Source organism: Lycorma delicatula, chromosome 5 (assembly GCF_047948215.1).
Source record: "Lycorma delicatula isolate Av1 chromosome 5, ASM4794821v1, whole genome shotgun sequence".
NCBI lineage: Eukaryota > Metazoa > Arthropoda > Insecta > Hemiptera > Fulgoridae > Lycorma > Lycorma delicatula.
In genome coordinates, this window is record NC_134459.1 from 158739336 (window position 1) to 158753751 (window position 14416).

A 14416-nucleotide genomic window follows, 5' to 3' on the forward strand; every position below is an offset into this window, starting at 1 on the left:
TAAATTAATTTACTTGTTTTCCTTTATTTTTTTGTTTATTACTATTTACATATCCTTTAATGTGTTTATGTAATTTAATGAAACAGTTCTTAGGTTTTTGTTGCATTAATTTATAGGCTTATTCTTATGCAATGTAAAAATGTTTTCAGTTCTGGTAATTGTGTTTAAAGTGGCCTATTTACATGGAGTTTTTAATCCATTTGCTTCATATACTTAGCGTTTGTGGTTTTATGTTACTTCCATTTTTTTTTATATGTGTAAAACTTGAAAAAAAATTAGAATTGGAAGTGTTAAAGTAAATGGAAAAAATTATTTCAAACATTTGTAAATTAAATTGAATGTATTAATATTGATAGATTTAAATTAGTTTGTGTCTTATCAGTTGTTTACATGATACTGATTAATATGTTGTTTCATACTTTGATTATAACATTTGGATGTTTTGTTATTACAAGTATGTATTTAACATTTATTTACAAAAACCTCATTTTTCAGTTCTTTTGTTATGATTAAAATTTACACTTATTATAGTTTTTAACTAATAAAAAAACCTTTAATTTTATTGTAGGTAAATTTCAGATTGGCAAAAAAAAATCATATAGAATACTTGTTTTGGATTTGTATATAAAAGAAAGTAGTTAACATTTACAGTACTCATTTACCTTTGCCATATAATTTATAACTGGTGTTTTGTGTAATGATCAGGCTGTTGGAATTAAAGTAAGAGTTCTTGGGTTCGGTTTCCACTAAGGGTTTTGAATTTATTGTGAAAATTGCTTGGTTTTGATAGTGTATGTGTATGCGCACCAGATACACACACACACACATATAGAGAGAGTTCTATTTATAATTTTATAGATTTAAATATGTAGAAATATTAATGATTGTTAAAAACAACCTCTCATTGTTAAAGTATAATAAAAAAAATAAAATATTTATATAATAATTGGTTGTTGAAACTACATAAAAATCAGAAACATTTGAAAGAAATTATGCTTCAGATGTTGGAGTGAATAGAAAAACGCACTTGACAGTTTTTATTTCTCCATTTTTAATAGTTTTATTAAACATTTTTGTACTTTATTAAGTGTTAGTTTTAAATTAATAATTTTTTTTTAATTACTTAATTATTCTAACTGATTATAGATATTTTTGATAAAATAGCCGATAAAATAATATTTTACTTTGATTTCAAAATTTTTCTGCATTTAAACATAAGATTTTTCTGTGATCTAACAAGGCAGTGTGTTAAAAAAACTTTCTTTTTTTTACTTTATTGTAAATTAATTTTAAAGTTCCTGTTTCCCACTTCCCTCATTTCTGAGAAGTTAATCAATGAGAAAATATTGTCACCTTTATGTAGATAATGTTGTAATTAATTTGTAGTATGAATTTCATTTTAAAAAAGCATGCTTTCTAATTTAAAGTCTGTAGTTCTTAAGGTTATAAAATTTCCTTGATGAATTAGTCAGTCGGTGAAGGCGCTATCAAAACGTAATTATATTATTAAGATTTTATAAATCATTTTATCTTTTTTTTAAGATGTGAAAATTTTATGAATTTTTATGTTGCTTTGTTGTGCAGTTTGCATGCTTACCTTGCATTTGGAAGGTCATTAGTTAGTTTGTCCCTGAATGCTGTTTGTATGATTTCTCTGAATCGGTAAAGAAATTTGCCCTGCTGCAATGTTGTAATTAGACAAATAAAGGCCTTGATGAGTTCATTTTGTATTAGCATTTGGTCATTTTTTCTTCCTGCTTTCAAGAAAGATCGCTGATCAGTTAATGATTAAAAATATAATTATGAAATAATTAATAAATCATTTTACAGTTTTTTTTTTATCACTTTTTCTTGTCATTTAAATTAATCCGCATGAATTTTTTTTAATATTAATTAAATTGGGTATGACCAGTGTCATGAATTTTAAATTCATAGTCCTTTAAATTATTTCAGTTTTCACTTTATCATCTGCATGAGAGGAATTCAATCTTTTATCAGCCACATGTAAAAATGCCAGACTGTTGCTAAAAAAATATAATTTGCATTCGTAAATAATATTAATGCAATAATGTTTTCCCCCTGCTTTTATAGTATATAAAGTAGGGAAACTTTTCTAACCCAGGAATTTTCTAAGCCAAAAATTTCTTTCCTGCATTTTTTATTTTTTGACATTTTGAAATCTGTTTAGTACATAAGTGTAACATTTGTTTACAATTTTCTTTTTTGTTTGCACAGATATATTTTTAACATATTTTAAATCTCGGCAAAGTTTAATGCATAATCATGAGTTGGGTGCAGAGTTTTCCTTATTAGGCTGGGTATTGGTGCTTTTGAATGTCTTTAAAAGTATTGTATGTTGTGATTAGGGACTGTTTAGGTAGTGCTACATCTTGAAAGGGATTACATGTTGAAATTTGTTACCTTCAGTCTTTTAGGTTATGAGAATATTATAATAAAAAAAGATTCCATTAGAAATAGTACCACTGAAAAAATTCCAGAAAATCTTTCTACTAGTCCAAGAATTGGACTAGATCAACCAAGAGTTGAATAAATTGCTTATACTCTGACCGATTCAGTTTAGTTTCCAATTTTCCCCTTGCCTTATTTAGAATTTTTTTATCTTTATCAGAGAGATTAGGTACTTTTAATATTAAAAGTTCAGTTAATTATTTTTAAGTGTGTTATTAGGCTTTTTAAGCTGATTTCAAAAGAAGCAAGTTCCCATTTGAACTTTTTTTTTATTAGCATTGGATGTAGTTATCTGCATTATTACCTTGCCTGTGGTATCTGTGATATTTTGTATAGATAGTTCTACCTATAAACAATCTGGATACTGTTCCCCCTACATAGTGGCTTTTACCTTGGCTAAAAGCCATGGTAAGGCTGAGTTAATTATCAGGTAAAATTGTATTTGATCCCAACCTAAAGAAATTTATTTTATTTCTTAAATTTTTGAACAACCAGAAAGATGATTATTACTCCTTGCCCCACTCCATAAAAAAAAAAAATAAATAAAGAAAGAAAGAAAATCTAAAAAGAATTGTGTGGAGCAAGAAAATCTTTAGTTCAATATTTATATTTTATTTTGTTTATTACAAATAGTTACCTCAGGTTATTTCTTGCTACTTGTTTTCATTGGTTTCATTGTTTGAAACACCTTTTACACCTTAATGTGTTTTTTAATTATTATTTTGTTAAATGGAATATTATTATTATTATTATATCTGCTTTAGTTTAATCTTGAGGGTGTTGTTGAATACATTTATGGTGTTTTTATTTTAAATTTAACTTCATAAAAATATTTTAATTAAAATTATTTAGAAGGGATTTTCTAAGTAATGTTGTTAATTAAATAATTAAATAGAAGGTAAAAATCGTTTATTTATTTGTAAGTGTTGTGTATAATTTGTTTTACAGCTTATAATAATAATGCAATTATTATAAGCCTGAGTTATTTATTTTTTATTATCAATTCTTATCTTATAAGCTTATAGATATTATTAATTCACTTATATTGATATACGAATGAGTCTTGCTTTATCAACAAAAGGAACTTCTATTGTTGGCATGGTTGTATTCTAGTTATGTTTTGGATGTCATGTGAGTGTTATTTTAAATTGGTAGAGTAAAAGCAACCTGTCTAAGTTTATAGTAATTATTTTATTTTATATTCTTATACTTTTTTCAAGTACAATTAATAAGAGTAGTTAAAAATTGTTTTCAGTGATTCTTTTATTTTGTTATTTAGTTATTGGTTTTTTTTCAGTGTGTTAGTTTTTTAAAATCAGCTTGATTTTTTTTTTAATTTTTAAAAATGTTTTTTGAATAGATATTCTTTGCAGAAGTATGAAAATTTGCCTATCTTAACCAGAAGTAAACATGCTATTATAAACAAGAAATTGGAAGGGGCAAATCCCCTCCAGCATTTGACCTAATTTCACAATTTATGCATTGAAATAAATTTATATTATCATAAATTATTACTCACAAAGTTTTAATTTGTTTTATTTATTAATCAATCAATGATATAAAATTTTCATTTTCTTTCAAATGTTTTGCCTTAATATAGCTAACAGCTTCTGAAACTCAAGATATGATTACCTGTACTTCTCTCATTTATTTTAATAAATTTTAAAATGCTATCAACTTTTGTGATCATTTATCACTAATGAAAGGTACTAATGTAATGTTGATCTAAAGGGACTGGTTTTTTTTATTAAATATGATTTTGGTGAAGGTACATATTTTTTTCTTTATAAGCTTTAATTTCTTCTTCCTTAATTGTATATGAAATAATGGATAACAGTCAGGTTGTAAATGATGCAGTTTAGCGTTTTAACTCAAATGACTGTTTGTCTCCAGTACTCTTAAATTATACATTCTTTAGCTAAAATACTAATTTTGTTCATAAACATCATACATATCATTTTAGTTGCTTTTATTGTTTAAAACTGTAAACTTTTGAAATGAAAAATCTTTCCCAGTTGTATAGTACAACATTTTTAGTAACTTAAAAAAATGTTGAGTTGACTTTGTGACCACACATACACACACACACACACACACACTCATATATGTTTTTTTATGAACTAAAATTATTTAAACTTGTTTTTAAAATTTGGTTAGTTTCATCATATCAAAAATGTAAAGTTTAATAAATAATTATTATCGTCCACTGTCACGGACAAAACCAACAAATTTTTTGGTCTTATTTATTATTTTAAATAAACAGTTTTGTTTGTCACATATCATTGTTAAAAAAAATTGGGAGGATTTGATTTTCTTAAATATTGATGAATTATAGTTCAAATTTTTATTTATTTCAGTATTAAAAAAAGTTGGAGGATCCAAATTTTTTAAATATTAATGAATATTATTGTTAATGTTAACAATTTTTGGTTTTTTTTATATGCCTCACAAATCATTTTTTTTAACGTTTGAAAGAGTGAATCATGTGATGCACAAAATTCTATATTACTTGAGATGATGAAGTCCAAAACGTTTGATTTTATATCTTGGAATCATTTTATGTATTATTTCTTTATGAGTATGAATGTCCTAGAACAATTTTTACACAAGTTACTTACCATCCCATACATCTGCACTGTAGGACTAAGTCTTTTCTGTAACAGTTTTGTATAAAGTGGGTGAGATTACTCAGAAAAAAACCATCTGTTATTACCCTGCCTTTTACCCAATATAACAACATAAATAAAATATTATCATTGTTAAAAAATAACGTACATATTTTTATATTTTTCAATATTTTAAGATCACCATGTTAAAAATATGTTACTTTGGTTACAGAATCGTATGTACAGTATAGTACGTATCGTATAGTTTGAATTCATCAGATTTACTTTATATCTAAGGAGCAGTTTTTTAACCTACATTCATGAAATTTAGTGTAGTATTAGGGAGATTATTGGCTTTTGTATTTTTGTTAAATCGGATAAGTAGTTGTGGAGATGTGGGATTTAGGGCTTGTTATCCAGAATGGGGTTTTACTGCATAAAATTTTTTATCTTTTTTAAACCTATTTTTTGTGTTTAAAAAGTTTAAAAAACATGTCCTCCCCTAAAAATTGGAGTTGCATAATTTTTTGAATCATTTTATAGTACATTATCCGGACAAATACATTATATCATAAGATTTTGTAAATTTTAAAATTATTTTACTTTTTTTTACTTGTATATAAAATCAATCTAGAACATTTATTTTAATTATTTTTTAAGATAAGAAAATAGTATATAAATAAATAAGGGTTAAAGATATAAATACTGTTTAAACTTTATTTCTTGGTAAATGTTACGCTCTAATGCAACAAAAATATTATTGTCAGCCAGCCTTTTTTTTTGTAACTTTTGTTGTACATATCCTGTATTATAGGTAGCTATTTCATAAATAGTTATTACTAATTAGAATTATTCTGCAGTGTTTAATGTTAAATGTATTAATTTTTTATTTTTACAATTTTCAGTAATAAGATGAATCAGAACAACAGAGGTTCTGGTATGAGAAATTCTGCTCCATATGGTCGCCATTTGGCAAACAATGCCCACCCTCATTCCAGACCAGCACATCAGAATCGTTGGCCAGTAAATCATGTGTCATATACTAAAGATTTTCAACATTTTACACAAGGGTAAATATTTACATACAGAACAATCCAAAAAAATGTACTTGCTGTTTGCTAGTCCATATCTCATGACAAATTTGACTTGACATGACAATCTTTGGCACTGAGAGAGGGTTATAGTTTATCTTCGAAATGACTACCAGCAACATCACATCCTCATTCATCACATGTAACAGTCTTGGAGTGTACACTTTCCACTTTAGACTCTTCAGAATACATGTTACACTTGACCAGCTCGCCCCATTTTTGCGTGCTCTCTGGTTCACTGATTTTAGCAGTGATCAAGTGAAATGTTGCAACACCGCAGCACTGGACGCTGAACTTGTAGCTGTTTGTGGTCGGCTGGATCTTTCCTTGTTCCAAACTCTCTCTGCCACTGCCGTTGTATCTTGTGAATGTTCTTGTACTTCCAGTAGCACTTTAGTACAGCCTTGTGTTCAACAAACAATAAGTGCCATTATTGCTACTTGACTGTCTTCTGCTGCACTGGCTAATATGACAATCATTCCACCAGCAACTAGGCTCATTCCACCTCCAACACCCCCGCATGCGCGGCATAAATTGCCAGTTCCACCTACCTCAACAAATTTAATACCTTACACTATACTACACATTAGATTAGTGAGTGTAACTCTTTTTGTTTGGATACTATTTAATTACAACAGCGAGTACATTTTTTTGGGCCCCACTGTATACTGTATATTTGTGTGTGTGTGTGTGTGTGTGTGTGTGTGTGTGTGTGTGTGTGTGTGTGTGTGTGTGTGGTTATTAATAAAATAATTTATATTTATTATTTTATTTCTTTATATTCTTATTATCTGTTTGTGTTTGTTTAATGATTGTGTGTGTTTTTCTTTTCCTTTTATTTTTTGTATTAGTTAATTTGTGTGTATTAGTTTATTTTTTAAGTACCTGCAATTTTTCCAGTTCTTTTTCTGTTCGGTTGAAAATTCTAAGAGAATCAATAGTCTGATGTAATGTGAAGTAATGGATGTCTTCCAAGCTAACTTCACTATTATATAGTGCGTAACTTATCTTCAAGCTTTTATATATATATATAAATACCTACACACACTTTCTCCTGTTCCACTTATTTGTGGGTCTGTCTGTTCGCTAAATTCCTATGTTTTCTTCTATCTTTATATGTCAGTTCTCTTTCACTAAATTTAATGTTGTTATTTCTTTATATCATTTTATTATTTATTCTTGGACCTTCCTCTTAGCTTTTCCTATTACTACCATTCTGTACATTCTGGTGGTTTTGTACTACCATTCTGTGATTATCTCATTATAAAGTCTTAAAACGGTTAACTATTTGCTTTATAGCAGCTACTCCAGTTATGAGTGTCAGTCAAATAAAACCAGATTTTTGTCTTTGTGTCTCGTGTATGAACATGATTGGGCTGATGTGGAGGGATATTGATGGCAGAGATGTGGGGAAGGAATAAGGAATGGACAACAGCTTCAGCTGTCTCAGCATTCACATCTTTCTGATCATTAGCGTTATACCAGAGCAAGAGGTTTCATCATTGGATGCGCAATATATTATCATGAGGTTTCTCATGAGTGAAGGCATTAAATTGTCCAAAATTTTGACTAGACTTTGTACACTGTTTAGGGATATGATGTCAAGTATCCAAGTCAACAACTGGGCCAGTAAATTTAAAGGAGGGCATGAAACTGTAGAAAAAAGTCGTAGGTGTGACAAATGATTCAATCAATCATTCAATCAATCCGTGAGCTTATCGAAGATGACTGGCTCCTTTTAGTTGATGAAACTGCTTCAGAAGTGGGTATCAGTCAGAGATGGGATTCTCCTTCACAATGCTAGGACTTTACACAGTCATTAGCTCTTTGGATAAACTGGAAAAAATTTATTGGGACACTTAAGAACATCTTTGTACATCTAGATTTATCCCCTGTGATTTCTTTTTGTTTGAGCTATTGAAAGAGGCGCTGGGAGGAGATAGATTTTAGAGAATGAAGAATTGGTTCATGATATGTCCTCAAACTATTTATGAAGAAGTGATCAACTAGCTTCTCACCTGTTGGGAAAAGTGTGTAAAACTTTCGGAGACTGCATAGAAAAACAGTAAATACGTTTTGCATTTTTGTTCTCTGTAATAAATGTTAAAAATAAAAGTCCAGATTAAATTTGACTGATTCTCATATGAGTAAACTACACAATAGGTAAGTGTTGAAACACCTACTTCTTTCAGACTTATCTGCTAATACTGTCAAATCTAGCAGGTTGTAAGATGGAAGCTAATTCCACCCAAGCTGAGAGGGAGAAAGAGAAAGCATCATCCAAAATGTCTTGAGTTGTTTGCATATTAGGTAGCAAATTATCAGCTGCCTGTCAATCTTATTTACATTTCTTAAAGTACTGTAGATAATTATTGATCTTCTATAAATCTATCAGTGATTGTAGTGTGAAAAATATTATAAGAATAAAGTAGTTCAAATCACATGTCTTGTGTAATTTTACATCAGGTTACATAAAAATTTATTAATTTTTAATACCATGACTATTTATAAAATTATGTTCATCTTTATTACTAATGGCTTAATTTTATTTTTCGTATAATTATTAATAAACATGTTATTATTTTATCATTAATAAGATTAAAATCAGTGAAGTAAATGTCTGCAACAGTAATGAATATAATTGGAAAGAAAAAATAAACAATAACAATTGATTTTCTCATAAATTAATAAATAATATAAATAGGAAAAAATAAATATTGTGAGTGTTCATTATATTTTCTTTTGTCATTCATTTCAAGTGAATACTTCTTAAGGTTTTTTCTTATGTAATGAAAAGAATATTCCCAAATTTTAATGGGTTAATAGTTTCAGTAACAAGTCATAAAAATGACAAAATTTGTGTTAATATAACCCCTGTGTCAACATAAAACCTGTATATAACAAAGATGGAGTACAGTTTTTTTTTTTTTTTAGTGATAAGAATGAAAAAGTAATGCATCCCCCTAATGCTGTCATATAATCTAGTCTGTAATTTTAATTCTCAGATTACCAAAATTGAAGGAAATAAAATTTTCCCCTTTTGTTAATTCAATTAATAATAATAATTGAAAAGTTAAAATTTGCAAATCATAATTTTTTTTTTTGAGAAATGTAATATCTTTGTTTTAATTTGAATATTGCTATATTTATATATTTTCCAGTGAATCTGCCACATGTAATTTAATGAGCAGTAAAAATGATTAATTTATGATTTATTCTATTAAAGTAAAAAAAAATATTCACAAATTTATTCTTTGCCGTCATCTTTTTGTTTTGGTTAATTCTTAATAATTTATAAATGCACACATAATAGTAAAGGAATTAATTATTTAATTAATTAATCAATTATTGATTAATAAGAGTTTAAAAATTTACACAAATTTATTAAATAATTATTATTAGAACTTATCAGTTATGAACTTCATATCAGATCAACTAGACCGTGAAGAATTGTGCGATGTCAAACCATATATTATCGAAGCACACTTCGCTCTGTTTTGGTCTACATCTAGACACATTTAGGTCTGATTCTTACTCTAAGTAATGGGCATATTTTGAAGATTTAATATCTATAAAAATAATTTATTTTTGCTATTTTCAGGGGAAAAGTGTCAAAGGTATAAGGTTGGTGCACTAACCACTGAGGATTTTTTAAAGATATACAGCTAGCTGAAAATTGCTATTAGATTGTTATGTGTAAGAAAAAATTGGCAAACATTCATTGGTTGCCTCTTGGAAAAAAGTATTGACATGTTTCAAAGAAAAGTGTTTTTTTTTTTTTTTATGATTAACCATTTGTATGAAAATATATTTCCAGAAATAGAAAATTTTAAACATAAAAAATTTTCATGAAAGCTTTGTATGTGCAAAAGTTGTCGTATGTAAATCAGTGATAAAGTGTAAATCAATATTGTTAGAAAACTTTTATGACTTGAAAATTATTGTGCTTAAATTTAAAAAGATAAAATTTTAGGGTGATAATTTTTTTTTATTGGATATAACTGACTTTTACTTTGAGCATGTTACACTGATGAAAAAGTTCATTGAAAGTTTTTTTACCTACAAGATAATATGTTACTAAAAACAGATTTTTTTATTTAAAACTGTTTTAGTTTTTGTATATAATGCAAAAGTAAGTGGCTGTGAAGTTTCACTTAGGATAATTTGTTATGTAATATTACTGCTTATTTAACTTTGATGACTGTGTTATAAGTATGTTTTTGAGCTGTTTTCATTTTCATACTGATGATCACAGGATATTATTTTTTAGACATTCTTCTACTTTTTTAATCAGATTTTTTATAATTTTATGTTCTCGCACTTCTTTTTTATTGTTGCAATTAATTTTTTTGTTTTATTTACTCAAATGGTAGTTCATTCTGTTTATCTGAAATGTAGATGAATGATCAATTTTGGATAGTGAAGTAATAGTAAGATCTGATAAAAACAGAGGGAATAACCTTGTCAGATAAGAAATGCCAGCAAACAGTAGATAAATCAAATGGGAAGACCAACACAACATCTTTAATTATTTAATGTGAGCAACTGTTCACGTTATTTCAGTGGTAATAGACATTTCTTGTCCTTCCTGCAGGTTTATTCATATGAAAATGTACCTCATATTTACTTTTCTGCTACGTTTCCAATAAACCATGTTAAAATTCAGTAGCTGCTTTTAAATACATACTCAATTTTTTAAAATTTCCATTTATATCATTTTATAGATTTTTAAAATTTTATTCTTGTCTTTTCTTGGGTAAAATATATATTTCTTAATTATTATTTTTATTCTTCTTTCTTGCCTCACCATTAATTATTATTCTTAAGAACTATTTATGTGCGTGTTCTTTATACTACTTCCTTTCTGTCATCTTTCATATCTTTGCAGTATATTCAACTATTGCCATATAGCACTTTGAAATAAGAATTACTACAAGTAGTTAGATAATGAAATTGTCACAAATTTGTTTATGTTTTCGTGTTGCATTAAATGATTTTTGTTTTTTATTACTGTATGATTATTTTTCATTCACAGTGAATGTGGAGTCGATAAAGAATCAGTATGGAAACAAGGACATGGAGCTGTGGGGGGTCAAAGCCCTGTACATTATTCACCCGACTCGCCAGAGATAAGACAGGTTACTCCACCTCTTCATGTTAACATTCGTGGGCAGGTAATTAGTCATTAATGTATATATGTTAAACAATTTCTATCAGTAATCTATCTATGCCATTAAATTGCAATTGGAAGTGCATTTTTAGTGTTCATTGTTCTGTTTAAAAGGATTTGTGTTGTTGATGTGTCCATTTTCGCTTTGCGTTTTATATGTATTTATATTACTGCTGCTGGATTAGTGGTTGTGATTGTTATAACAGCTGTTATCTGATATTGTAGAAGTAAGATTCATATTAGCCACTAACAAGACTGCTTGTGGATTCTCTTTATTGTTTCCCCATACCTCCGCATCTCATTCCAGTTTTTGTTTGTCTGTTGATCTAGTTTGTGTTCAAAGACTCTTATTTTCTCTGAAATTATTTACAACCTTATGGGTGATTATCCCAATAATGACATGAGATTGTTATTTCATTGCCACCGATCGACACACTTGGTATGTAAGCAGAGTATGTAAGCAACTCTTATTCATTTGGTACATTGAAGTCAGTAATAGATTAACTATATTGTTATAAATTGTTTTCAGTACATTACTACCTGGAATTATTGATGTTAATAAGCCGTCTGGTCCTAACCTGCAACTAACTGCAGTGTTCTTCATTGGGTGACAGGGCCATCACCTATCATTACTGATAGAGGTTGTCTACCGGCTGGTGGCTCCTTAACACAAAGTGAAAGACAGTCTGTTCAGATACAAACTAGAGTTCTAATAACGTACACAATGTTGTCCAAAGATCCTGAAGGCTTGTCTAAAGTTTGCTTTTATGAAGTATATTGATATTAAAATTTGAATTGTAACAACTGCAATAAACTAATGAAATACATTTAGGATGCACATAATGTGATTGAAATGCATTGTTTATGAAATAATCAGGTAGTATTAATTTACATAACTTTTTTTTTTAATTTCATGTAATGTTTTGCATAGGCTAATGAAAGTACAATTTTGAATTATGAAAAGATTAAATGTATTATTTAAATCAATTTTTATGTTGATTTTCTAATTTTAATTAGAATTGATGTTAGTGATAAATATTATTATTACATATTTAATTTGCAGTTTTCAATTTAACAATCAATCTTACCATAACAATTTCTACTCTTAGTTTCTTCCATGAATTCAAATTCAGATAAGTCTTCAGGTAAATGGTATCATCTTCTTCATTCCCTGCTTTTATTATCCCTGGATGAGTTATTGAACCTGCTATTCACATTTATTAATTTGTTTAATTATTTTATCTAATTTAAAACAGAATCAACAATGAATTTAAAACTTTTAAAGAAATACCTAATGCACTTAATTTATGTAAATTTTTCACTTGAAATAAATCAAGATATTAATTAAAACACGTAACATGCAGCCTCTTCTGCACTTAAAAAACCATTTGGAAATGTAAGCAAAACCAAACAAAGAATATGCAAAGTTTTAGAAGAAACACTTTGCCAACTGATAAACGTGAACTGAACTAAAAATGAAAACTAGAGATATATTATTTACAATCTTAATTAGCATGACTAATATTGTTATTTGTATCGTTTTGGTGTAGGCCTAGATAATTATTCAGCATATTTCATGATTGAATTTATGCTGCTATGAGTACAAATTGTGTACTTATTTTCCTTATGCATTTAGCTCTTATGATTGTTGAGTATAAACGTTGGTAGTGGTTCTGGCAGTAATAAATAAATAATGAAGATAAAATAAATAATAATTTAGAGTAATGTTTTACAGCATAGAAATAAAATTATGTTTAGTAGTTGCTGAATAAATTTTAACATTGAATTGGATGGCATATCTGAATCAAAGTAAACTGGCTGTATAGGATCGATGAGGAACAAAGTATGGAGTTTTTCTGTTTCAGTTGTGCAGGATCTCCAGCCATTTAACTAGCTCTATTTGTAACAAGTCTATTTAGGAATAATCCCACATATAAAGCCGCCACTTATCCAAGCTTTTCTAAAGTATCATTTTTTCTATCTGGTATCACTACTCAATAGAAAAATTAGTGTAACACATCTCCTGATTCCACGACTTATATCGAGGAAGGAAGAGATCAAGATTAAGGAAGAGGGGAAAGGGTTATGGGAGGAAGTGTTAACTTACAAAGGGGTTGTCTTTATCTCAGGAAGCAAAGGTAGTTCAGGGATAATCATCTCTTCTAGAGAGCTTAAGGTACTGAAGATATAGTTTATAGTACCTTTTCTTGAATTTTTATGTTACTGTTGTATTTTGTTCTTTAAGACCACTTGCCTCAGAACTGATAGCTTGTGTACGGATAAGATGAAGATAGTGCTTACTATAATTGGGATAATAGCTTGTTACAAGGCAATATATCAGAATTAAAAAATAATTATTATTTATTAAAGTTTTATCTTGGTTAAACTGTCTTGTTTTGCCAAATTTGCTTTTTTCTGATGTAATTTTTGTTTATTGTAACATTTTCTTCTGAAGTAATTAGTTATTCTACAGCCTTATAATTTTGTAGTCCAAAAACAATCCGATTTTTCGTTTAGTAAAAATATATATTATTAACCTGAATATTGAAATGTAGGATTCAAATTTCCATGTGTATTAATGGTTTTATATCTTGATATTTGATTATATAAAAAAAATAATAGTATGCAATTATTCTTTTATAATTTGAACTTCTTTGTTTTATAGGTATCAGAAAATGGAATTGGTATAAGAGGAGGTCCTTTATTAAGCCTTAGCCCTGGAGTATTGGGTACAAACCCTTTGGATGGGGCTCAGAGACCTGGTCTTAATATTGAATTTTCACCGCGACGGAATGGAGGTCAGTAAATCTTATCAGTATTACTTTATGCAATTATTAATGGCACACTGAATTACTTTCTTTGAAAATAAATGATTATTGTATAAATTTATTTTATTTTTAGTTCATGTATTGTAAATTATAAATGTATTCAAACAAGAAGTTAATGTATTGTTCAGAACTTTGTGGTGTATAAAATTGATAACTACAAACATTTAATAAATCTGTAATAAATTATATACTCTTAAGACCAGAAGAAACTTAATCGAAGAAAAAAAGATTAGATTTTCAAAACATGATGAT

The 14416-nt window shown here is 27.9% G+C and overlaps 1 protein-coding gene across 6 annotated transcripts in view; it reads left to right on the top strand.

Moving 5' to 3' along the window:
• mura (ring finger protein murashka) overlaps positions 1-14416 on the top strand; it is a 53294-nt gene that overhangs the window by 17202 nt on the left and 21676 nt on the right. For all 6 annotated transcript variants that reach the window (XM_075365415.1, XM_075365420.1, XM_075365416.1 and 3 more), the window contains 3 exons: positions 5981-6145; positions 11202-11340; positions 14002-14134. In XM_075365415.1, coding sequence (XP_075221530.1) covers positions 5988-6145; positions 11202-11340; positions 14002-14134 — 430 coding nt within the window. In that variant the 5' untranslated portion in view covers positions 5981-5987. The remainder of the gene's footprint in view (positions 1-5980; positions 6146-11201; positions 11341-14001; positions 14135-14416) is intronic.